General features: G+C 40.6%; 1 protein-coding gene across 3 annotated transcripts; it reads right to left on the reverse strand.

Annotated features, from left to right (window-relative positions):
* Window positions 1-483: 483 nt before the first annotated feature.
* On the reverse strand, window positions 484-27,756 carry tpra1 (transmembrane protein, adipocyte asscociated 1). 3 transcript variants are annotated; one of them, XM_031899897.1, is made up of 11 exons: window positions 27,484-27,756; window positions 19,360-19,536; window positions 15,198-15,330; window positions 13,837-13,923; window positions 11,421-11,493; window positions 10,052-10,131; window positions 9,054-9,164; window positions 8,530-8,590; window positions 7,885-7,987; window positions 7,233-7,313; window positions 484-5,420 (listed from the first exon to the last, which is right to left on the reverse strand). In XM_031899897.1, the coding sequence occupies exons 1-11, from the start codon at window positions 27,567-27,569 to the stop codon at window positions 5,186-5,188; spliced, it is 1,227 nt and encodes a 408-aa protein (XP_031755757.1). In that variant the 5' UTR covers window positions 27,570-27,756; the 3' UTR covers window positions 484-5,185.
* Window positions 27,757-27,789: the final 33 nt, after the last annotated feature.

The raw sequence follows: 27,789 nt of genomic DNA on the forward strand, positions 1-27,789 counted from the left end.
CTACGGAAAGACCCCTTATCTAGAAAACCCCAGGACCCGAGCATTCTGGATAATGGGTCCCATACCTGTATATTAGGGGTTTCTGTGTTGTGTGGGGCTCTTAACAAATTTTGGTTCAGAAACCGGAGTTCACCTTTAAAATGCAATAACATGTAAAATGTTACACATACAAAGGAGAAACATTCTTTTTAAGGAAAATGGGATAAAATTATGGTGTAAAATGCAGGATTGCAAATTCGAGGTTTAATGGCAAATATGAGAATGGGGTGAGTCAGGAAAGCTTCTGCCACCTCCTTGGCCATATGGAGCTCTATGGATATGTATTTGTTGAATATCACTTTATATCATTTTATATATGTTTGTTTGTTGGGTGTCAGTCAGCTTCTCTGACTAGCCATAGGAGACACCAATATCTGGTTGCGCTCACCAATAATACAAGGTTCTGTGATCATTACAGTTTACACGGAACTAACACACCAGCTATCTTTTTCTAAAGCAGACTTTATTTTTAACAATCATAAAAATATAATATTTACATTTCATATAGTATTTGTAAATACATAGACATTTTTTTCTCTCCTCAGTGTTACCTGCATTGATATCATCTGTTTCTGACAACTATTTCTGCTCTTCAGCCAACCAGATTGGATACTGGAATGTTTCAGGTAAGAGAAAATAAAAATGCAGAATAAAGATAAATAGACAATTGCTTCAGTTACCCTTCAGTATTTGCACATCTCCCTGTTATACAAAAAAAATGTGATTGTTTTACATTGTCTACAGCCAGCTCAAATGATTTCCAGCATTCTGGCAGCAAATAGGTTAAACATTTTTTTTTTTTAAACGAGGACATTGGCAACCTACAGCCACCCAGTTGGGGTTGCACATTACCAATGACTCACTTATGGTGCAGTCCAGCTTTTTTTGGTTACATACACATGGGTGCTTGTAATATAGCTCGAGTGCATTTTAAACACAGTAAATTGGCCCTCCATGAAATGCATTCACAGCTGCATACATTTTATTGTCTTTACAATGCTCCTGACATGCATTCACCCCCTATTCAAGGGCACCTATCACAATGAAATTGCTTCCCCCCACCAGGGCTAATAGAGCCCACACTCCAGTAGAGGGAAACAATTATATATATATATATATATTTAAAACAGCCCCCACCAGTGCTAGGCCGCCCGTTCCAACCAGGAGGGAGCTCCCGGTGCAGACAGCCATGTACATAATGAGTACAGCTCCATGCGTGGATGCAACTCACCCACCTACAGTACACACATGCGCTTAATGATCGGGTTGTGGCACTTGCTAGATAAGCGAATGTCTGTGTCACAACATGGACGCCTGCCCCAGGAGCTCCCTACTGGCTGGTGCGGGCAGCCTAGTGCTGTAGGGAGTTTTCTTGTTTTTTTTTTTAACTGTTGTTTCCTCCAACCGGATTGTAGGCTCTATTAGCCCGCACCTCTGGCAAGGGAAGCAATTTCAGGGTGCCCTTTAAGGTAAAGGCCCATCTTGATTATAAGAAGTGCAAAAATACACTTGCCGATCCGTGGCCATTTCTTTAACAGGTTAGTTTTCCTATAACTGAACTTTTATTATGATGTAGTAATATTCTGAGACAATTTGAAATTTGCTATTTCTGCAGCTATCTGGTTGCTAGGGTCCAATATACCTTAACAACTGGGCAGTTGCTTAAATGAACCACTAAATGAATAGTAAGGGGACTGCATAGCAAGATAAGCAATAAAAATTGGCAATACCTATACAATAGCAATAGTTTTTTTCGCTGCAGGGGTCCGTGACCCGCATTGGAGAACTGAAAAGAGGCAAAAGATGAAGGTAAATAGTTCAGGAACAAAAAATGAAGACAATTGAAAAGTTCTATAACATACCAAAAGTTAGCTTGAAGGTGAACCAGCCCTTTCATCTGCTGCTGAGTGTTAACTGGTCACTAGTGGCAAAAGTAGAGCTGAATAACAAGAGACCTGAAAGCCGTCAAATACAAGATTCATATCACATTCTTGGGCTTAAAAAATATATAACCAGCATTAAGTAAACCTGGATTTGTACCCCAAGTGTCCTTGAGGTGTGTTCGGCAGAGATGTCACATTTATATTAAATTTATTGCCCAGCCTTGTCAGGGTGGTTTGGAGGAGGAGTCCAACATTAAAGGTAAATACAATACAGTTGCCTAAAAAGAACCCCTGCTTGTACTGCGGATTATAAAAGGACAAAAGCACAAAACAATCATGTCCTCTTAGTAAATACTTCTGTGGCTGAGAGATGAAGAATCAGCCATGTACAAGGGGGTATGTTTAGATGGCAGTCAGCATTATGCCATGGTGTTGCTGCACCTCTGGGCAGGCACTGCTATATTAATACATGCTGTAGAGAAGACATAAGTGCAAGGGTTTAGTTACCCTTTAAAGTAAGTGCCATATTGAATTAAACATTTTTTAAAGAAAAGTTCTATTCAATTTTGTTCCTGCAACAGCAAGGGGGGTGGATAGTTATGTATAAGAAACATCTGTGGCAGAACATAGTAGGGATTGGGCACTAAAGGTATGTCAGATGGATGTGTGATCCGACAATGCTGGTAAACAGAAAACAGAGGCACTTTGTACCTCCCTATACAGCTACCACAGGAGCCAGAAACTGCCCCCACCACAACTCATCTCCACTATAGCTTGAAACTGGGCTAGCTCCTCATATCCTGACACTCAGCATTGAAATCTATAGTGTGTGCATGCTATACTTCTCTGCTAACAATACCAGCACACTTACGGGCATATTTGTCATGGTGACAATACAGTCCACCTTTTGATGAATATGCCTCTACACATCTTATAAAAGTGAAGAGAGCGCTGTGCAGTTCCCCTCTATTGAACTGGTGTGAACTCTATTTCCACCCTTTCTAAACAACTTTGAGAAGGCAGGGCATATTTCCAAACGGGTGAAAACGGAGCTCTCTACAGCATATTTTCACATGTATAGGATCTTTTTGATGCATATGTATCAAGGGGGAGGACACAATTTTCACCCTTTGATAAAGGGTGCTGGTATTCTCAACAGTGGGCGAAAACAGAGTTCACAAGTAGGGCCATAGTCCACCAACTACATAACAAACAGGAATAACTGCAAAATAATTAGGGACCTTCATAAACCATTTAGATCTTGTCACTTGCTGCCAAAGTTTCTTAGGAAGCAGAGATTCTACCACTCAACCTGAGGGCACCCAATTTACCGCCTCCTTCACCCCTACGTATGTGCAGTTTAGTTTCTGACCAAATATGGAGAAACAATATCTCACTCAGCACCAATATATTTACTATGCCAACAAAAACAGTGGGGATAAGCCAACAAACAACAGCAGCCAAGTATAACTATGAGGAACCTGTGTCCCTTTCGTGCTCAGAGCCCACCGCATCAGCTCAGAAAGCCCACCAGTGCTATAGGCTGTTTATATAAGCAGTCATTCAACTGTCTCGTTCTCTAGTAGGTATAAATGGACAGTGCTGCTTCTTCCTCGCCAACAAGATTATAATGAATCAGAACCTTAGTTTCTGAGCTCAAAATCCTATTTTTCTGATGGTGCTGATTTACAACTCCCAGCTTATGTACAAACCATCAAACAGAACCAATGATTTGTACATGCACTTCTTCAGGGCCATTGCGCTGTACCCATAACCCATCAAAATCTCCCAACTATGATCCACAACGGTACAAAAACCTTAAAGAATAAAATATTTCTGTTAATCAAATAAAAAGACCTGTAAAAAGCAAAAAGGACAAGCGCAACCAATTGCCTTCTGCAGTTTAAGCCTCCCTTTCCTATAAATGCAGCAAAGACAAATCACCTATTTACTACTGCTACTAGAGTATGTCTAACAGCAATATCTAATTGTCCTATGAAGGCAAGAATTCACAGAGGGATCACAAGCAGCGCTGGGCACGGCATGTCGGTAATTTTGTTGCTACTATAAGTTGCATTAGGTTGGTTACATGCAATAACTGATGCAGCCGAAAATAGAAATCCTGTCTTGAGGTTTTACCATTTTCACAACAGATCTAGCAAGCAGCCTTGCCCATTGTGACATCCTCCTAGTTTGCCTCCCAGTCCTGCCAATCAAACTACAGATGTGAGAGGTGCTGCAGATTGGGAGCAAAGCCAAATACAAACCTAAAATGAAACAGCACTTAAACCAAATGTGATTCTTCTGCAGCTCCATGGAAATATAAAAACAAAATAAAATGTAACCCAACACTAGAGTCAAGTTGCTCCATTAAACATTGAAATTAAAATAACAATACAGTGGATCGCTACTATTATGACCAATGTCTGCACTGTGTCTTACAATGCAAAATCTTTTTCTCTAGGAGTCAAACCTTTTTTTTTTTTTAAAGGGAAACTACCTTAAAATATAAAATGGGCTAATGTGTCCTTAACTGGGAAGCCCATCGGCGCCTGCATTAATATCCACAGGACTTTTGTCTACCTGCTTTAAAGTAGCAACGGATTTGCCAGTAAGAAGAAAAGAACGTCAGTTTGTGTGTTGTCAGTTTTGCATAGGTAAAGATAAAAATGCCTGTTTGGGTATAGTACATGCTGATAATGTGTTCTCACTGGCCCCTTTAGAGAAGGATTATAACATTTTCAAGAAATGTTGCATTTCCAGAATTAAAGGTTAAAAGAGACTTTTTTTTTTATAATTTAAGGACTGAATCCCTTTAAAAATCGGCGCACAAGAGAAGACATTTAAAGGAGCACAGATGAGTCATTCGAATTCAGCCAATGGCTCCTAAGGACTGAAGACCACTGTATATACGTATGAAGGAAATGTTGCCTTATTCATAGAATACTGATCCTTTCGGGCTGACAGATTTGCTGTGGAATAGTACGCCATTGTTCGCCTGCCCTATGACAGCGAAGGGTGCTCAGAGATGAATAATATCATCTACGCTTTGTCAGTGCAACCCAGCAAGGAAACACAGTGCAAAGGTTTAGCAGCACTTGCTCTGGCCTCTCCTGTATGTAGATGGGGTTGATCTTGTTCCTCGGGTGATGTTGGAAAAGGAGATTTCAGGACCAATGCCTTTCCATGGGAATAACCACTTCAGTCTCTGAAGTTTAAAACTTTGAGATCCAGACATTCTGGCACCAATGTGCTGTCCAACACTAAGCATTTATAGCTTTCCAGCGGTCACTGTCAATGCTGTTAATGCTCCCTACCACATGGGGCATAGAGGCCACATCATCGAGATACGCTGTGGTGTCTATTTGAGTGTTGGAGTAGAAGCCAGTGTCTATGCCCTCCTTCTTGGCTACAGCGTAGGGGTGAGGGAGGTGAACCTCAGTTTCATCTGGGTCATCCACCTGGGATTTGTAGGAGAAGAGGATCTTTGGCTCCGATCTATGATAAAGACAAAAGGAAACAGTTAAAGGAAAAAAATTAAAAATGATGCAAACAACTGGAGCCTCCTGGGCAAGGGGCTCTATAAGCTAATCAGCTGTACATGCTCATACATTATTTGTTGGTGGAACCATCTTCCCTGATAGAACCAGTGGCTTACCAAATATTGCTCCCAGCATAAAAACAGCAACAGCTGGACTCATACATTGAAACTCAATGATGTAAAGGAAAAAGCTTGAAAATACTCACAGAGACAAATATTTCACAGAGACAAATGCAAATCTATGTATCCATGATGATTTCTGTTAAACCACTATTCACTGCAAGGTTAGAATACAGAAGAAACACCGTTCTGTTTTATGTGTTAGTAGTTATGTGGTTTATGACAGCAAAAGTGATCATAGAGAAAAAGTCATCCATAATGTGTCAGCCTGTAAGCTCCCTGTAATATATCAGTGTCTGACATGTGTCAAAAACTAATATATTACAGGTAATTGCATGGCCCTGCAAGGGTTAATAGCAATGATGCCTGGGGACTTCCAGGAAGGCTTTTTTTTCTATCAAAGCTTCTAATTACCCTAAGCCATCATGCTGGGGTTCTAATATTGACTAACCTTTTTTAAAAAAAAAAAATTATATTGAGTGAGTACAACCGCCCCTGGTATAGGGTGGGGTCTTACAATTAAATAATAACTTTTGTTACAGATTTATATGACTACAAATATCCACAGTTTTTTCCCTTCCTCGTCATTACCCCAACTTCAACCATAGTCATTCCACAGACACCCTCTTATTGACTCATTCTTTCCCGATTAACCTACATAATACTGCTCTCTTCTATTCTTACTAGCATTACTGATAAATTAGGGGTTGATCAGTTGAAAGCCTGTTAGTCAGCAAGCCAGTTATAATTAGTTAAAAAAGCTTAACCTAAAACTGGAGTTTTGTGGCTGCCTAAAGAAGTGACTGATTTCTAAATATGCATGACATTTCAGCCATGTTTTTTATATGTACATACATGAGTGCATCTCATATTCCACAAGGTGGCAGACTCACCAACATAATACATGTGAGCAATAGCCACAACCTAAGCATAAGGGATTAGGTACAGTGCTAGTTCTCTCATTTTACTATACCCCCAAACAATGTAGGTCTGTATATTGCATAAACAAGCTCATATGTAAAACCCTGCTTCAGCTAAACAAACCTTATTCATAAAAATGTACTTTTTTTTTTTTTTTTTTTTAGTAGTATGTGCTATTGGGTAATCCTAAATAGAAAATTGCCATTTTAAGAATTATGGGCCGACCCCTGAGATTATAGGATTCACAGTGCACATCTTTTTTTTTTATCTAGTTTGGGGAGATTCTTTAATAGGTCACTTAACATAATATAAACTATCTGTTGGTTAATGATTCATTCTGGGGGTATAGTTTTCTTTTAACAAATCCTTCCTCCTGGCTAAATAATCAGAATTAAAATATGTATCTTCTTGCCTCTGTATATGGCTACTGCTCTCAACCATTATCCCCAAACAAACAAAAAATCTAGGTGCCAAATAGATCCCATACCTGTATAATAAGACTTGTGTCATATAGTATATTTTCTACGCTGGAGTAAATATGCCAGCAGAAAGATTACGATTGGCTGTTTTTCACCCTGTCGGTGCATTCTGAGTGTTTAATTCAGTGGTGTCACTTATTTTAAATGACACTTGCTATAAGTGTAAACCCTCTTCCATGGCTGAAAGTCTGCTACACCAAATAACAGATCTTTTGGGACCAGTAATAGTAAAGTGTTTCTGCTACTCACCCAAAGAAGCCTTTCAAAAATGCCACATACATGAGTGGAGCAAACAAGCTGAAGTACAGGAACGTAGTGACGTCCACAAGACTGCAATGGAGGAAAAATAAATACAGCTATGTACTTGACTGTTGAATACATATCTTTTGAGGTCACAGATATGAAATCTAAGGCATTACTTGCCTAAGAGATATATATATATATATATATATATATATATATATATATATATATATATATATATATATATATATATTATGCAGCTAGCAGTATTATTAGGATGGGTCTCCTCCTTTTTTTTTTTAATACTTTTTTTCAGTTTAATTATTTACTGTATTGTTTCTGAAGCTCTCAGATTAATAGAAATGCTTTTAGTTTAAAAATACATGCAAAAAAATAATGAAGACCACCTGAAATGCTGCTTAGAATAAATCCCTCTAACACATATTTACAAGTGTACTCCCTATTCATTTTGCATTGATTGTTTACATTGTGACATTATGTTATTGAAAATGCATGTACTGACATTCTGAGGGACTCTCCAGTTAGCTGCCCTGTACCTCTTGACATTCAAGGCAAACCGTCATGGCCACACATGTAAACACAGAGCCATCACCATGTCTATGGCTACATAGCAACAGCAGGGCTGTAACAAACTTACCATAATCCATTTATAATATCAGCACACAGCAAGGCACTTCCTATTCCCTGGACCAGGTTCAGGGCAGCCAAGATCACAGCATACACATAGAAACTCTTCCTGGCTAAAAGTGGGGAAAAAGTCCCAATGGAAAATAAACATAGGAAAATATAACTTCACTTTTGTAGCAGTACATGGGCAACATATTCACATCTTTAGTAGGGCTACAGGAAGACCATTACTGATGGCTTAAAAGGTGTATAGCATTCTTATATAATTTTAAATGCAATAATGAGGGCAAATACACGCGGAGCTACTAGTAGCAGCTACGTGTGTTTTAGCAGAGGCAATTCTCAGTATTGTCTATGGCACGGTATTTTATGGCGTTTAGTAGCTGTGACAAGTAGCTGCCAATAAGTAGCTCAGTGTGTCTTCGCCCTAAACAAAGGAACCTCAAATGTACAGGCTGTGGCAGACATGGCTTTTGGTTGGGTTATTATTCCTTGCAATGGGTCATTAAATATGGGACAAACTTTGCCCATATTATATCCTATCACTTTATGGATTCACAGGAGCACCCTGCCACACACAAATGAGCTTGGCCCTTCTTGCACAACTATACTACCTGGTTTACATTTTTCTTATGTTGATTCAATGCTAACTTACATGGTAGAGAGATGCGATCCTTGAGGGGTGTTTTGGGTAGTAGAGACACCAGGGTATAAACCTGAAATGAAATGAGAAGTTAATTTTGATATTATGTACTATAGCTGCAAGCCCTTCAAAATTCTCAATCTGGTAAAATACTTCAACATTTCTAATTGCTTGGCACAGAAATATATATCTACTGTTGATTAGACTCTTCTGTGTGTGTAGCAGGCACTCTAATTCTGTCAGATGAAGCTGTGCATCAGAACTCATCATCTAGCAAAATATGGCTACAACATGAACAAATTACCAGATCGGTATCCAATTTGGAACCATGCGTAGAAAGCCAAACTGACCTTAAAAGGGGTGGTTCCCTTTCACATTCATTTTTAGTATTTTTTTGAATCATCAAAATATTATCAGAAATGAGATTATATATGTCACATTTTTTTTTCATTGGGTCAGAAAAGTACACTGTTTCATTATTTTTGGATAAACACATGGTAGTGTAGAATTCAGAAAGCGAAATATGATTTGCGTACCAGAAAGAAAAAGCAGGAACTGGCAAGCCAGAAATGCCGCCCACCATGCCCATATATGTTGAAATCTTCAGCAGACAGATGTGCATCGGGGTACAGGATCTCAAGTGTGCCCTGAAAGCAAAGAGAATGAAGACCCTTCCTGTGAGAAATTTGTATAGCACAAGGAAGAGACATGGAACTACCTCCTGTACCCTACTTTCCTGCATGCTGTGGATTACTAAATGTAAAATAGATTTATTATATTGAAATGGAGTGAGTCTGCCCTTCCATCTGCACACCCAGTTTGGCTCAAGTTTCTAGTTATGAGAAGGGTGTCTATGCAATTGCGTCTGTGATTAAGCTCCGGATACCAGCACAGACCTTTAGCACAGACTTTCACTGAAAAAGGATGGGAGGAGAGGCTGGACATTACTAACATATTGATGGCTGTTCTAAATAATAATAATGAGAATGTGAATTCCAGTGAGTGATATCTTGCAGATATTCCTATGAATGGCAGGGCACCACTCAGATGCAGTTTAGAATCAGACTACAATCATCTATGTGGGCAGAAGCAACTAATAACTAATAATAAAACAGTACCTTGTACTTGATCCTAACTAAGCAGCATAAATCCATATTGATGGCAAAACAATGTTTTGTTTTTTTTGTTTTGTTTTTTTTAAATTATCCTTGGATCTTCATTCTTATCCGGAAAACCGCAAGTCCAGAAAGTTTAGGGCAGGTAGAGGGGAACCTATATGTCTCCTATTACCAAAACAGCACTAGCTATCACAGTCAGAGCTGTATTATTAGAAGCTATACGTGTCTGAGCTCTGAAAAGCATAATACAGAGCTGCAGCAATAGCAGAAAGTGTGCAATAAATTGGCTGATTGCATCAAAAAACTATTTTTCATTGTAAGTGCAAAACAATTCTGTTGGGTGAGGAAAGGAAAATAGAAGAGAAAACAGAAAGTGAGGAAAACAGAAGGTGAAAGGAAAGGAAGCCAGGGCTCACCTGAGTTACAGAGTAAGCAAGAGACGAGACTGCAGTGATTGCTAGAACCCTCTTCACGCTGGATTTACTTTCAAGGTGACCTTAACATAGGGAAAAGTAAACAACAAACATGAATTTATACCAGTCCTTCCTGCCTGCCTGCCTGGGGGAAGAAGTCAGACGTGGTTATGTTTATCATCCATGAGAGACCGTGCATTTTTGTTTCATTACAGTTATCCTTTATTTGTAGAGCACCAACATGGCCTGCTGAGCTTCACAGAGATTGTTCATTATTCCCATCAGTCCCTGCCCCAGTGAAGCAAGGAACCCCATGGAAATCCATCAGGTAAGGATAGTGGGCCAAAACAGCAAAGTACAAGATGATTAAGAATAGAGAATAATGCAGCTTTAAGAATACTGCCATATAGCTAACCACCACTGTCAATGATGGATTGGGCACCTATGCCAGCCCAGCATGACTGGAGTATGTGTAAGGCCTCTAATACAAGGAATGGGACAAGCCCTGGACAGGATTACAGTTCTGTATGCACAGCAAAAAGCACTCCTACAACAAGGTCTTCTGGGCTTTAGCTGCTCTGTAGAATTAAAGGGGTGGTTTACCTTTAAGCTCACTTTTAGTATGTTCTAGAATGACCTATTCTAAGCAACTTTTCAATTGGTCTTCATTATTTATTTGTTATAGTTAATACTATATAGTTATAATAATTTGCCTTCTTGCAAATCTTTGCAGTATAAAATTGGGTCACTGACCCCAGCATCCAAAAAACCATTGCTCTGTAAGGCTACAACTTTATTTTTTATTCTGACTTTTTGTAACTTTCTTTTCTATTCAGGCCCTCTCCTATTCATATACCAGTCTCTCATCCAAACCACTCCCTGGTTGCTAAGGTAACTTAGACCCTAGCAACCAAATAGCTGCTGAAACTGAAAATGAACTGAACATGAAATAACCAAAAAACTACAAATAAAAAATGAAGACCAACTGCAAATTGTCTCAGAATATCACTCTCTACATCATACCAAAAGTTAACTCAAATGTGAACAACCCCTTTAAATACGGTATGTACATGAGGGCTGATTATCTGATGCTGCTTATATGGGATGATTAAATATAAAAGTCTATGGAGAGCACAGCAATTACTGGGGCACATAAAATATGGCTTGGTGAACCACATTCACCCTACGGACCTCCAGCGGAACAGCCCTACTATAAACTATTATTTGACAATTGCCAGTTACAGTAAATCTCTGACTGATGTGATCATAGGGATAATGAAATAATATCTGAGTGGCGCCATATGGCAACTTGTGTGCAAGACAAAAAACATTACAAATCAAGGCAAGTAATGGGGAGCAGGATCCGACTTACCAAAAGCAATGCCCAGGATCACCACACTGAGCTCTATTGCAAGTAGGAAAAACCTGGTGATTTCCCAAAGGACCTGAAAGGCAAAGTATAACGTCAGCAACCGAAAATCCAACATCTTGCAAATCGATAGGGGTGATGTGCTACAACAGATTTCTAACAAGATTTTACCCTTAATATACTTATCACTCTAATAAAAGTATTAATAAATCTAATTTTTATATGCTGAAATCCAGCAGCAAAACAGTTCTTCTCTTTCTGCATCATTTGAAATCCTGGCAGGGGAGGAGGGACTAAAACACAGATGTTACAAATTGTAACAACTTTTCCACAGCTTACAGACAGCATTCCTTTCCTTATTGCAGGGAATTGTGGGATTGGGAGGATGCAGGCTGAAGGCAGCCTGAGGACAGTCGACTACTGTTACATTTGATTTGAGTCACAAAGTAGTCAGCCAGATCAGCAGGGGAACAGGGGGCGGGGCTTGGGGAACTGTTCCAAACCATATTATTGCATTAAAAATCATAAAAAGGCTGCATATTTTTTAATTGGGTGCAGTTCCCCTTGTAGCCAAATATGTGGTTTTGTTTTTTTTCTTAAACAAATGTTTTACTTTTCAAATTTTAAAGATTATTGGCACCTTTTGTGCTTGCATAGGGAATCTTTTTCCTGGTAAACACCTGACTTAAGTCCTTTATGGGACAACACAAGTCTATTCTGCTTTATGGCAGGGATTTTATGTGTACTACCATGATCAGTGCCACTGCCCCCTTAAGCAAAATGCCTCAGAAACCTCAGAAACATTTTTGTTACCTGGAATGGCTGCAGCTGATTTAGAAATAAAAAGGACAGCCTAAGTGGCGGAGGCTATCCTTACACGCTTAGAACGTGGCCATCCATGTGTACACCCAGTGATATGGATATGGTTTCCGTTCGTATGATACAGGTTGGCCATTGTATCACCATCTATAGCTAAGGCAATGTAAACAGATGCGCTGTACTTATAAACTGTATAAATACATGGAATGTAAACCTCTAACCTAACAAAAATAAATAACAGAACACTTTTACAGCTTGATTAAAAAATGTTGCTATAATAAAAGGAGAGTACTATGCGATGGCAAAATTTTAAGTAATTGTGTCAACCCTGAGCAATGTGCAGGCTGAGACGGTGGCTACCATGTGATAACTTAGCGCCACTGTGTCAAGTTCCCTCTAGGAATTACATATTAAAGAGATACTATTTCATTCATTTGCTGTAAGTTTCATTGTTCAGTTAACATATCCAAACTTTATTAAAAATACAGGAAAAACTTGTTGATTCTGATTAGAAAACTGTTCTACTTGCACGAAAGGGGCTGGTTTATCTGTGTCTGAAACACTGAACTAATCCAAGCAGCTTGATTTATAAGACATGTACAGGTATATTTCATTCAGTGGTATAAATAGAAACTGAGGCTTTTGTCATGCCCAGAGATAATTACTGTGTGATTTGCCAGCCACCCCTCCCTAATGACATTGAGGAATAGAGCTTATAACATTTCCTCAGAGATAATTATCTGGGATTGCCCAGGATAGACCTATGGGATGTCTCAGGCTACAACTGTATTTACATACGTACAGGGGTATATTACTAAATGTCTGAGAAGCTATTGCCATAATTGAGTTTGTGGACACAATGAAAACATTTATAAAACACCAAACTGTATTTATCACCTTCCTAATCATGTGCATCTATGTGGGCTGCAAAATGTCGACAGAAGAAAACCAACTAGCCTATGAAGTCCTCCCTATTATTTTTAGAAGCAGGAAATGTGGTTAGTGCCATATTTATAAATGTATTTGAGGAAGTAGCCTACAAAAGGAAACATCTAGAGATATATAATTAGCTGCAATCAGGTAAGCGTTTCACCACCATAGGTACACAGGATTCAATATGTCCCTGACTTATCTGGTAGTGAATAAGTGTATGTGCATCATAGAGATTGAACTGCATGTGCGCAACGATGTTAGAATAGAGATTCTGAAAGGCTACTTGGATAAATCTTGCTGGGTCTTCTATGTTGAGTGGAACATTTCAGAACTGTAAAGATATGTCCTGCTTAGTGCAGAGTACAGGCCTTGAGGGCAACGACACAAGGCACGGCAGAATGGGCCTTTTGTCAGCCATGACCAACCAGCAGCCATCCATCTATTGTTGGACTATACCTGACTACATCCCATCAGCAACCAAAGGCTGTTGTGGGGAAGCCGTGACTTGTAGTTCAAGTAAAGGTGACAAGTTGGGCAATATCTTTCCTAAACTGAACAAGAAAAGACACACAATAATTAAAGGTGCAAAAAAATCAGGGCGTGCCAGAGGCAGAAGAAAGTAAGGAACATCACCTTCACCTCTGACACAAGCTGCTTTGTCTCTCACCTTGTCAGTGACTGTAGCTGCACTGGAAGAACTGACAGTCATGGAAACAATGGCCCGTGTGATTCCCACCACAGCCACCACAAATACCTACAAGGGGGAAAAAGAAATTCCACAATTAAAAATGGAAATGTACACCAGCTCAGTGTCGCAGTAATACTACAGGTGGCGGAGTCATAAATTCGCCACAAACCTGGCTTCATTGCGGTCACAAACTAGTGATTCTCTTGACACAATTGGACTGCACCTACCACAGCTGCATCCGGTTCGGAAAAATGGACACAGCTATACCTGCAATTCATCAGAAATTGGGCACAACTGCCCTTAATATTTTCGAAGTCTGCCTAGCTTTGTTTCTGGTGTTCGGTGTGAGTGGTGTGTGCGCCCTATTCTTTTGGAGCAAATGTGCTGCACATTTTGGCGCAGGGCACTGAGGGACCCTTTGAGCTATGCCTGGTCCATAGTGCCGATTTTGAACTGAAGGCAGGAAGGAGCGAGACACGCCAAGCGCCACTATATGGTAGTGCAAAGAGCGCAAATACCTTTAAAGAAAGTGGTGTTTCATGCAACTCACGGCAAGGAAAAGATTAAGTTGCCCGCTGCACTTGCGGACATAAATGAGGCCTAATTTGTCTGCCCTGCATCTATCTACACCATCAACTGCTAAAGCTGCATCAGTCATACTGGAAAATGTGGCTTCATGCAGTCACACAATTATTGTGATAGGCTGCTTGCTGAGAAACTAATCACTCAGCACAAAAGCTTGTCATACACCAGGCAACACGCCTCTGTATTCTATTGTTTTTGCACAGTCACAAAGTGAGACTTTTTCCTTAAACAAAAGCTCACAAAGCATATAAAAAGATAATAATAAAGTACAAACTGTGTGTCTTTCAACATTTATGGCTTGAATGGTCCACTGATATATCACTCGGCAATGGAGCAGAAAAAGCATTCATTTTATAGCCAGAAATAAACTCAAGGAGAAAGGGATAACATATTCTTCTTACACTTGGGCAGAATGGTCTGCACAGTATCAGAGGATCTCCCAGTGGGCCCCGGCCTAGTAAAATTATTATTGGCCCTTTATTAGCAGTGCCCACACCAACACTACTCTGGAAACTTTTATTAGGACAAGCCAATAGCAAAAGCTCAATATAGACTATGTATGTGGTGCAAAGGATTGCAGAACAAGATTTTACTTCCCCTTGGAGTAGGCAGGGTGAACTGAAGAGGGCAAGGTGCTTTTTTATACCCTGGTGAAGACCAACACACCTTTGTTCTGTAAAACATTTCCCATAGAAGCTTCCTCTTCCTCTGCTAAGCCAGTCTTTGTTGCACTGAATAAAAGAAGTGAAACTCACCAGTATGTAGAAGGTGGTAAAAATGGGGCTGGATGTCACACGGATTTTGGCCCTTGCTGATGGAAGTTTCCAAAGCAGAAACACAAAAAAGAGAACATTGGGGATTAGCAGCATGAGATCCCAGTATCTGACCCTGCAAAGGAAACAGGCACAGGGGTCACAGCCTGAACTCTCAAATTGCATCAATTTCTTAACAAATGAGAACAGAGGACTTCAGAATTACAACCGTAGAAGCCCCAATAATGTAATGAAAGGAAAACATTCCACATAAAAATGCAAAAAATATATAAATACGGTTATATTATACTTGCACCCTTTTCCATAATGTGTACTCTTGGGAGTTAATTAAACTGTTACTTTCACTTTTACACAAGTAGCATAGTCCAACTATTCGAATAGGAAATGTACACGTGCACTCCCGGTCCTCTTAGTAGCAGTTCCACCTGGTGCACGGTCCCTGGGGAGCCGGAACTCCCCCAACACAGTAGAAAGAAGTAGGTACCCGCACACAAAGTGATGCAAGTGGGGGACAAGCCCCTCGTGTTTATTGCATCTCCTTGTGTGCCGGTACCTTCTTCTTTGAACATAGTCCAACTATCCATCCCCAATTCAAGGGTGTTCAGTTGGGTTGAGATCAGGGCTCTGTGCAGGCTCTTCCACTACTATATTAGTAAAACCATTCTGTAGGGCCCTTGGTTTGTGAGAGTAGCAGGGGCATCCAGGGGCCAGGCATTATGCCTCTATTTACCTCCCCAGGAGGTAAAAAATGTGAATGCAAAAATATTCTTAATAACCATGAATAGTCTGTATTTATTTTAAAAAAAATCCTTAAAAAGTCGCCAGAAAAAACTCAGCAGGTAAAAGCTGGTGAGAAGCTGGTAGAAGTCAATGAGAATTGTCTCTTACAACTCTTTTATTTATTTATTTTCCGTTATTAAAACATTTCAGTTTTCTAGCCCCATTAAAAATGAATGGAACAATTTGATTCTCACCAGGGTGCAGCTTTTTTCTGACACAAAACGTGCATTGAAACATTCTGTCACAGTCACTTCTTAAATAAGCTAGTTTCGAGAAGAAAAGTTGCAAAAGTTTTGTCATGGTTATTTTTTTCATGTCTGCTTTTTTTAGCTTTTTTTAAGCTGCCCTTGGTCTGGCCCTCCGACCTATACATTAAATGGACTCGTGCTGGCACCCAAAAGTTCAGCTGTAACAGTAGCACGATTAGGCTGAAGTTTGTGTCAGCTGTAAAAATTCCCTACATGTCATGTGAGTCCATAAATGAAACAAGAACACAGAAATGTAATGTATATCTGTTTCTGAAAATCTAGGCCATAACACAGCCAGCAGGCAACCTTTGAAAAACAGAGAAAGTAACAGGAATACACAAAATGCATTCAAAATGAAGTGCCCAAGTGCTGAAATATTTACACATAAAATTACTTATTTAAGGTTAGAAACATTATACTAGCCGATACGGATAAGGAGATTTCGTGTACTTGCCATTAAAGCACTTTTTTTTCAGTCATTTGGGGGACACAGGAACAGTGGGGTTTGGCTGGTAGGCAGGACACAAAAACAAAAGAAAAAGAACTAGCTCCTCCTCCAGCGGCTATAATACGCCCAAGGGAGGGAAGTCCTGTGTCCCCCCAAGCGACTGAAGAGAAAAATTTAACGGTGAGTACACTATATCTCCTTTTCTCCATAATCTTCTTAGGGGACATAGGAACAGTGGGGAAAGGAAAGCATCTTGGAGATGGTGCTGATTGAAGGCAACTGGCTCCATGGTACAGACCATGACTCCCATACAAAATTGTACCGTGTGGATAGGCTTTGCCAAAGTGGTTCTGACTAGGGACTGAAGATGAAGGATCTGCAAGAGGAAGACCTTCTGGTTATGGTCTGGCTGAGATCTAGGGAAGATTTGTTGTTTGTAGTGATGGGCCACTGTGAAGGATGGGGGCTTAATGAAAAAGTCGGCCAGGTAAGGGGTGATTGATATGCCTCTGATCCATATCATTACCATGATTCTGGCCATTATTTTGGTGAAGACTTTCAGGGCCGAGGTTAACCCGAAATGGGAGAGCATTGAATTGGTAGTGGCGGTTCTAAAAGGCAAAGCGCAAGTACCTCTGATGGGGAGGGAATATGGGTATATGTAGAGAGCGGTCAGGAACTGACCTAAAGAAATTGCAGCTATGACTGTTTTGAAGGATTCCATTTTGAATCTCTTTGGCCAGATGAATTTGTTGAGTTCAAATCTAGAACTGGTTGGAGTCGCCCTTTTGAGAACAAAATATATTGATTTGAATATTAGCCCTTGAAGAGCTCTCCAGGAGGTACAATGATCACTTCTGTGTGCAGAAGGTTGGAGTTGATGTCTTTTTTAACCCAACTTAACTATGCAGCTATGATACATGTAAGCAGGAAACTGTACCACAAGTTGCAATTTTTACAAGGAAAAAAGAGGAGAAGACTGGTCCACAGTGCATTCTATAAGGGCGACACAGAACCATCATGCGAAACAGCACTTTAAGAGTGCAGCCTCACAGTTGCTACTGTTGATATTTTGCTTCCCTGTGCATTTCTGTGGACATGCAATGGTTAATGATCTCCACTCCAGTTGGTATGAGTATAAGATGGCATTGGCAGGCCTAGAATTGAAAACCTTTGCTTTTTGGCAATACATCTGTGTGGCTTACAGGCAAAAAATATTAATAGTTTAACTATGACCATTCATATTTGTGGCAAATGTTTTCACTACAGTCTTGAATATAGTCAGGACTACTGGAAATTGCAGGGCCACAAGTGAATATGAGGATCGTTCCTGCATTGATTTCCCCCTTAGGCTGTGCCCTCATTGTTCTGGAGACCAGGGTGTGCCAAGCATTAAGTATCTGAGAACAGAAATAATGACCAACCCTAAACATGGCTTTGGGGCCATAACAGCTTACCCACTAGAGTGAATGAAAATTAGTTATACATTAACCTCTCTTGTTCTCCAATAAATGTCCCAATAAAACTAACTCAGCGCAGGGATAAGTCTGCTTACATAACTATTTTGCCAAGGTGTTCACAGCCACAGAGTTTTCTTTCCTTGTATAGCATTTAACCTCTTAAAGGGACACTGACACATTCCTAAAGGATCTTCTGCAGTGATTTCCATTGTGCTGGTTTGGGGCGGCACGATCCTTCCATGAGCTGAAGTACTGTTTACATTTGTAATTAGCCTATGGAAGGATCGCTCCACCCCAACCCAGTGTGGCACAAAAAAACTGCATGGCTCCTTCTGATCTTGGTCCCCTTCATGACGAGCAGGAACTGCTGGGCTAGGGGGTGGCTGTGAGGGACTTCAACTTAAAAAGATATTTGTGCCGCAACTATTAAGTAATAGTGATACTTTCCTACAGCTGTTCAGCAGGTATTCTGTTAATTCATACTTTGAGTCCATACTGTATATTCACCAAGACTTATTTAAAGAATAAATTGAGCCTCCAGGTTTTAACTTAGCAGAAAACTGCACCATCCTAGGGTACATATGAGCGAGCAATCCTCTTCCTCCCAGAAAAGGAAAAGTTTGAGAAAGTTTGGCTTTTCACTCTACTGCTTATGTTCAGTTTTCTGCTAACTGGACCATCGGCCCGGGGTATGAGGTAAGTGATTACAATTACTGGGGGGTGCCCCCCAGTGATTGTACCATTCCTTCACCTTTAAATATATTCTTTTTATAAACTTTACATATATAAACACACAGTACTTAGCACTGCTGCTGCTTGTATACAAGATTCGTTTCCTGGGGAACTAACTGCAAAATCTGCATATTATGTGTGAAAGGGACCTCAGATTGTAAGCTCAGCTGGGGCAGGGTCTAATGTGAATGATGCATAATCTCTCTAAGGTGTTGTGGAAATATTGTTGTTCACATTACAAAGGAGGATGATCAGTGTTATTCAGTTGCTCGCTTGACAGTAGGTGTCGGTGCAGATAGAAATGCCACTTTGAGCTTCAGGCTCAGTGAGCAAGGAATGCTAACTCTCCAGTAAAATGGGGTGCACTTACCTGTGTTGTTAAAAACATTAGCTCCATGTAGTTGCCCATTCTTAAGATAGATTACTGGTGAGTTAGTTATAAAGAACAGATACATTTGAGTGACAAAGGTTCATACCTGGAATTCCCAATGTCTTCAAAGAGAATGACCAAGCAGACATGGGGTATGGTGATGTTAGTGCTGTTGAAAATAGTACTGGAGGTTGGCTGCACGCTTGTCACAAGGGATGTAGAGCTGGGAGTAGCGGTGAGGATCAGGCCAGAGCTGCTGTTGGTGTCTGCGGACATCCTGAGCCTGATAGGAGAAGGCGAGAGGCCAGTCAGAACACAACAGGGTGCAGGGCTTCACTTCCTCTTGAGGAACGAGGCTTGTGCGCGGCTTACAATCCTGCTAAACAAACAAAAAAGATCATTGTTTTTCTTACTGACATCCTGATCGTAAATTGAATGTATTTGATTAAGGAAATAGGAAAGGATAAGTTAACAGAAATATCTTATATAAATGATGCATTCTTGGGTAGCACCCAGTCACAGAATCAATAACATATACCACAAAGACCACCTCAAATGGCAGCAACATTACATTTCAAAATACAGGCATGGGATCCATTATACGTTATCCAGAAAGTTCAGAATTACAAGAAAGTCATCTCCCATCGACTCCATTATAAGCAAATTATTCTAATTTTTTTTTTTTTTTAAACAATTTCCTTTTCATCTGTAATAATAAAACAGTACCTGTACTTGATCCCAACTAAGATATAATTACCCCTTATTGGGGGCAGAACAGCCCTATTGGGTTTATTTAATGTTTAAATGATTCCCTTTTCTCTGTAATAATAAAACAGCACCTAATACTTGATCCCAACTAAGATATAATTACCCCTTATTGGGGGCAGAACAGCCCTATTGGGTTTATTTAATGGTTAAATGATTCCCTTTTCTCTGTAATAATAAAACAGTACCTGTACTTGATCCCAACTAAGATATAATTACCCCTTATTGGGGGCAGAACAGCCCTATTGGGTTTATTTAACGGATAAACGATTTCCTTTTCATCTGTAATAATAAAACAGTACCTTGTACTTGATGGTAACTAAGCTGGAGGCAAACCAATCCTATTGGGTTTATTTACTGTTTAAATAATGTTTCAGTAGACTTAAGGTATGGAGATCCAAATTAAGGAAAGACCCCTATTTCAAAAAACTACAGGTCCTGAGCATTCTAGACAACAGGTCCCATGCCAGTATTTGAGTAACACTAAAAAATAAAAGAAAATATTGATGCTAGCTTTTTCGTCTGGATATCACTGCTGCACATACTAGTGAATTATATATGCACTACTTCTATAGATTATACATATACCATATACCAAGTCAGCAGTCAGTAAGAGTCCCATAACCATGTGAAGGCAAAGGGTTAAGTTATACAAGTCATGGGACGCTGGGGCAAAATATCCCCTAATATCTTCTATAATGCAGGAATAGAAGTTTTAACCAGTCACCTGTTATACGTTCAACCTACCTTCATGATTTAAGGGACCTCAAGTGAAATCACACACACATAGGGGCACATTTATCAATGTACAATTGTGTCCAAATAGTAAAAATTCATATTTTTTCTAAGTTTTAGAACTGTGTGTATTTTCTGCAATTTTTTTCATTAATTTGTGCAACTTTTTCGTACTTTGCAACAATTTGTGCACATTTGTTGCAACGAGTATGAAAGTTTTGGATTCATTCAAGCTTCGGTATTGTGACTTTCCTTGGGCCAGGTTGAAGCTGCAGAGTGCCATTGAGCCTTATGGGAGACTTTCCTTGGGCCGGGTTGGAGCTGCAGAGTGCCATTGAGCCCTATGGGAGACTTTCCTTGGGCCGGGTTGGAGCTGCAGAGTGCCATTGAGCCTTATGGGAGACATTCCTTGGGCCGGGTTGGAGCTGCAGAGTGCCATTGAGCCCTATGGGAGACATTCCTTGGGCCGGGTTGGAGCTGCAGAGTGCCATTGAGCCTTATGGGAGACTTTCCTTGGGCCGGGTTGGAGCTGCAGAGTGCCATTGAGCCCTATGGGAGACATTCCTTGGGCCGGGTTGGAGCTGCAGAGTGCCATTGAGCCCTATGGGAGACTTTCCTTGGGCCGGGTTGGAGCTGCAGAGTGCCATTGAGCCCTATGGGAGACTTTCCTTGGGCCGGGTTGGAGCTGCAGAGTGCCATTGAGCCCTATGGGAGACTTTCCTTGGGCCGGGTTGGAGCTGCAGAGTGCCATTGAGCCCTATGGGAAACTTTCCTTGGGCCGGGTTGGAGCTGCAGAGTGCCATTGAGCCCTATGGGAGACTTTCCTTGGGCCGGGTTGGAGCTGCAGAGTGCCATTGAGCCCTATGGGAGACTTTCCTTGGGCCGGGTTGGAGCTGCAGAGTGCCATTGAGCCCTATGGGAGACTTTCCTTGGGCCGGGTTGGAGCTGCAGAGTGCCATTGAGCCCTATGGGAGGCTTTCCTTGGGCCGGGTTGGAGCTGCAGAGTGCCATTGAGCCCTATGGGAGACTTTCCTTGGGCCGGGTTGGAGCTGCAGAATGCCATTGAGTCCTACGGGAGGCTTCCAAAATCATGCACTGAAGGTTCAAAGTCAGAAAGGTTTTTGCGCCGTTTACAATCGTTCGGATACAAAAATTTTGTAACTTTCGGATCGTACCACGATATTTTCGTACAAGCACAACACAACACGACTTTTCACAAACTTAACGCACATCAGAAATTTTCGGATTTTATGTGAATTGTCGCGAATCATACTTGTAATTAGCACTTTAATGAATCGGCCCCATAATGTCCAACTTGCTCTATAGTGGTAGTGGTGCTGAAACACCATTCTCCAATGGACAGAGGACGTTTAAAGTTGCAGTTGGACAACAGCAGGACTACAAGTCAGATATTTCTAATATTCTTAGACAATTATATAGCTCTTATTATCCAGGAGGAATACCAAAAAATAACATTCATTGCTATAACCACAGGCTTTGAGCACATTTTGTTGTAGAACAAAGTCCAACTATAAACCAAATGGGCAAAATACCAAACACATCAGTTATACACACACAAAATAACCGCACAAACCAAAGGAAAAAAAATCCCATCCTCCACATATTACCAAATGCACATTTTAAGGTAAACTGACCCTTTCATCCTGATTATTTCTGTATAACTACAGTAATTTTCCTTTTATGTTATTTTTTTAACTACCGGCTAATGTCAAAGCTTATTTCCTGAATTGTGTCAAGCTACAGTAAAAGGCATGATGCAAGGGGATTTGAAAACCAAACACTTCATGTGGCACAAGTATGTCAAGTGGGAGGACTTGAGCAACAATGAGGAGGCTACAGGGCGAGAAGTCAGAAAAACAAGACAAGAAAGATTAAAGGAGACAAACAACATGATAAAGACCAGGATGAAGAACATGACATAATGGTAAAGCCATACGAGGGGCAATCAGGAGGCTGACTGTAAGGCTAATGCCACAGGGGGCATTTTGACTGCCGGCGTCGTCTGGAGGAAAACACTGTTCCATTTGCATCAGCCTGGGTGTTTTTCCATGAAACAACATTACAAGTGGTGACAGGTGGACAGGAAAGTTTTGTCTGATGCCATACTCTGCTGGGTGCCAGCGCCAGACAAAGCGCCCCATGTACCATCAGCCTTAAAAGAGACAAAGAAAGAATGAAGATATGAAGCAAAACTGGAAAGGCATATATGGAAATAACCAAAATAAGCAGAACAGTAATGGGCTTATGGGTTTGTCAGTTTTCGAGCTTGTGAACTGGAGAGTTATTTTCTACTTCGAATAAACTTGAATGTTTGCTTAATTGAATAAAAAATTCAAATATGAAAACTCGAAAATCTCGAAAATATGGCTTGATTTTGCCTAGTACAGCTCCCATTGACTTCTACATAAAAACTCACAAGCTTTTAGATGCTGGGTTTTTTACACTGAATAAATATCGAACATTTGAGTTTTTGAACCATAGTTCAAATATTGGAATTTTTTAGCGCAAAAAAACTTGAAAAGAATTCAAATTCAAATGTTGATAAATCACTCCCTAAGTGTAAAAATACTGGAAAAAAACAAAGATACTAGGGAAGATGAATGAGGGCTACTAAAATAATCCTGGAAGTAAATAGCAGAAAGAAGCATGGTGGGATAAGTAATTATAGATATGGGCTGTAAGCCCCCTTTTTCAGCATTAGTACAATAAATAGGGCTTGTGCCTAGCATACTTTTTGCCAATTGCCTTAATTAGGAAATTATGCTTTTTCTTATTTCTTCCATTAAACAGTGCAAAATCTAAAACTAAATTTACATTCTACTTCCTGATACTTATGAGCACAATCACTGTACTGCAAATGCACAACTGCACAAAGAAAGAAGGTACAGGAAGAGGATCGCCTTGTGGTGCCTGGAGAACATCCCCCTAGGACCTAGTAATACAAGTATGGCCCTGCTCCTGTTCCTCCTTACCTTCCAGTTGCTCTAAGTGCAATCCAATCCCAGGTGGCTGTGTAAATGCCCAGGGCACTCGCAGGGGAAACCGATGACCCTCAGGGAGGCTTGGGAATATAAACCATATACAGAAAGGGTGAATTTATTTGTGCAGATTTAGTATTCATGGAACACTGGTGAATAGAGCAGCCATATATATCTGAGCCGTACACTACTCTTGCTATTGCACTATTCAAAGGGTCGTAACCCAAAAATGACATTTTGCCTACTACAATTTATTTATATATTTCCTGTTTTTTATATAGCGCCAATACATTTCTGCAGTACTTTACAGAGATTAGATATATCTTATATCCCAGCAATATCCCAAAAATATACACTCATTACAAATTTTTAATCTTTTTGTTCAAGTTATGCATAAATGTGAATGCTATTGCTAGCAGTATGTCTGTTGATTGCTGTTCTAACTAGTAAAACAATGTGACAGTAGCCAGTTGATTTAGGCTAATGCCACATGGGTTAAACCAAGGCCTAGTATCAGCGTCTATGCTGGCATCAGCCTTTCCCTCCGCAGCCAAAGCCATTGTGTCAGCCCTGATGGTAGCACATGGAGCAGATTTCGGTGATGAAAAGTATATTTACATGTTTTGTGCCAAATTCTGCTCTATGTGGTTGTGTCTGGGCTGATGCAATAACTACAGGTGCAAATACAGGGAAAGACCTGTAGGGACTGATTCTTGGCCTGTGGATATCAGCAGGCAGAGAATCAGCCCTATGTGGCATTAGCCCAAAGGGCACCTACTATAGTAACATTGTTTCCCCGCATTGTAGGGGCTTCAACCAAAAAAAACTCTTCTAGCAAGTGCCATGTCATAATTAGGAGCAGGCCTAGGATTCAAAATAGGCGCTGGCATTCCAAGTACACAGAGGCCCAAACAGCCCAATAAGTAGTGAGTGTCTATGGCATCTTACAGCAGCCCCTCTGGCATTTGCCTGAACCCACAGATTGCCAGTCCAGGCCTGATGAGGAGTGTCCAGCTTGCAAACTAGCCCGCACTTCCGGTGAGGGGAAACAAATTTTTCTATGACAGACGCCCTTTAACAGACCTCTGAAGAAGTATGCAGGCAGTGGGAAATTCTTAGCAGGAGAACTATCTAGCAGAAAACAAACAAATACTGCTTTCACTTACGGTTGCATATAACTTTAAAAATCTGTCATCATTTCATCTATATTGGAAAATTGCATTTTCCTGTTTTTAATCTTTTATTTACAAATAAGCGTGATACAAACATCCAACTGCAGGAAGATCAAGTGCATCTCTGGAGCATTGTTGCCCAACAATAAGAGCATATACCCCATGTTTTGCTTTTTGCATTTACTTACATAAACACTATTCCACACGATTCCCCCAAACAATTAACACTAATGGACATTATTTCTTATTACTGATATATTTATTTGGTCGGCAAATCCCTAATGAAAAAAGGGTCCAAAAAAAGATCTATATCCTAATTCTGAGTACAACTGCCCTAAGCAATGAAAGGCAGTGACCAGCCACTGTGGGTAAAGTGTCCGACAGGCAGCCGTCTCCCCCTGAATGTACCACTCTCAGAATCCCCTTACAAACTCAGCTGATGGAGGGGGACTGAAGGGTAAAGCTCTGCTGGCCCAAAGGTCACTAACCCCTGGCTTATAGGCTAATCATCCTTCCAGCCAGATAGTCACATGAGTAATATACTGCTTGCAATTAACCTACTTAATGAATAGAATATGTTTTCATTTAAAAAAAACTATACAGTGATGATGTTAAGACATGTCATTATATGTATTAATTATATAATACACAAAAACCATTAATATCCTGTAAATTATATCCTTCTAAACGGTGCTTAGTGATGTCATCAGTTATAATCAGTGCTTAGGAATGTAATCTCTACCACACGTCTCATTGAAACGTGTGTATTATAATAAATAATGCACCCATTTTAAAATATGGGGATGTCAGAAGTTGCCTTAGAATTTCATGACTTGTATAAATGCACTCGGCCTTCCACCTTGTCCTGGAACTCCTTGGTGACTTATTATATCCTTATACTTTACAATAGGGGGTACATTATTCACTGTACAGGTATAGGATCCCTTCTGAAAGCTCAGAATTCTGGAAAGCCCGTCTCCCATACACTCCATTTAAATCAAATAATCAAAAATTTTAAAAATGATTCCCGTTTCTCTGTAATAATAAAACAGTACCTGTACTTGATCCCAACTAAGATATAATTACCCCTTATTGGGGGCAGAACAGCCCTATTGGGTTTATTTAATGGTTAAATGATTCCCTTTTTCTCTGTAATAATAAAACAGTACCTGTACTTGATCCCAACTAAGATATAATTACCCCTTATTGGGGGCAGAACAGCCCTATTGGGTTTATTTAATGGTTAAATGATTCCCTTTTTCTCTGTAATAATAAAACAGTACCTGTACTTGATCCCAACTAAGATATAATTACCCCTTATTGGGGGCAGAACAGCCCTATTGGGTTTATTTAATGGTTAAATGATTCCCTTTTCTCTGTAATAATAAAACAGTACCTGTACTTGATCTCAACTAAGATATAATTACCCCTTATTGGGGGCAGAACAGCCCTATTGGGTTTATTTAATGGTTAAATGATTCCCTTTTCTCTGTAATAATAAAACAGTACCTGTACTTGATCCCAACTAAGATATAATTACCCCTTATTGGGGGCAGAACAGCCCTATTGGGTTTATTTAATGGTTAAATGATTCCCTTTTCTCTGTAGAAATAAAACAGTACCTTATAATTGATCCCAACTAAGATATAAAAAATCCTTATTGGATGCAAAACAATCCTATTACGGAAAGACCCCTTATCCGAAATACCCTTGGTCCTGAGCATTCTGGATAACAGGTCCCATACCTGTATTATACACAGAGCAAACACAAACCTACAGCATAGGAAACTGCAGAAACTTTCCAGTCAGTTGAACTCAGCAGCAGATCTGTATCTCACCGGCGCTGAGAAAAGCGATATCCTCCACCCTGTGCCCCTTCTGCTGTTGTGCAACTACAAAGTTCAGTGCTCTTCAACAGTTCTTATATATAACAGAATGCAGGGTGCTGTCGCTTAGCAACAGGTGGGCATTAGTATGAATACCCCTTGTTTAGAAAGACAGTAGAGCCCAATGGAAAACTCCTTGTAGTGTTAGAGCTATACAACACAGAGAGAAATGTACCCCGGCTGCTGTGGCTATCAAGCCCAGGAATGAGGAAATGGTACCTGTTTTGCCACTATAACATGATTGGCTCCTGTTCCCTGCTAGTTTCTTTAGTCTGTGGACTACAACTCCCAGAATGCTTTACTCCTCAGTAATCCTTGAAGGATTTGGGCATTTTAGTTCAGCAAGCTTTCTAAATGAAAGTGACAGATGTGAGAGCGCAGGAATATGGCAGGTGAGGCACTAGGGCTGTCAGTACAGGGAAATGGAACTGCACAAGGGGGAGGGGGGTACACCTGCCCCATAAGCACCTAGGGGGGCACACAAGTGACACTGTGAGGGTAGATAGTGAGGGTGAAAGTTGGTTCAAACCAAAGAAAATAGGGGACGAGTAAAAGAAAGAAGGGGTACCGCTGTCACCGTAATCCCTTATGCTTCATCTTCGCTCCTGGCATTGAAATGCCATACACCGGGCGCAACCGTGACACAATATAACCCCCACAGCACCACCATTACCTGCAGCCAGCCGGCTCCTCTCTGCACCCCGCCTTCTGCCCGCTCCGTCTTCGCTTTCTCTTCCACTCTAAATGCCAGCGGCTCATCGATCTTTCCGCTCTCGACTCCGATTCCTGCGGCCAGCCGAGTTACTGATTTGGACGCTTCCGGAATGAGAGACGGCCGTGACTGGAAGGCGGAGGGATACAGAACTACAACTTCCACTATCCCCGCCCCCTTCTAGTCCCTGCCGCAGCACCCTGAGTGTTACTGGTGTCCAGTGGCCGTCCCATTGTGGGACCCATTCCCTAGTAGCTAAACAGTTTA

Source organism: Xenopus tropicalis, chromosome 4 (genome assembly GCF_000004195.4).
Source record: "Xenopus tropicalis strain Nigerian chromosome 4, UCB_Xtro_10.0, whole genome shotgun sequence".
In the NCBI taxonomy this organism is placed as follows: domain Eukaryota; kingdom Metazoa; phylum Chordata; class Amphibia; order Anura; family Pipidae; genus Xenopus; species Xenopus tropicalis.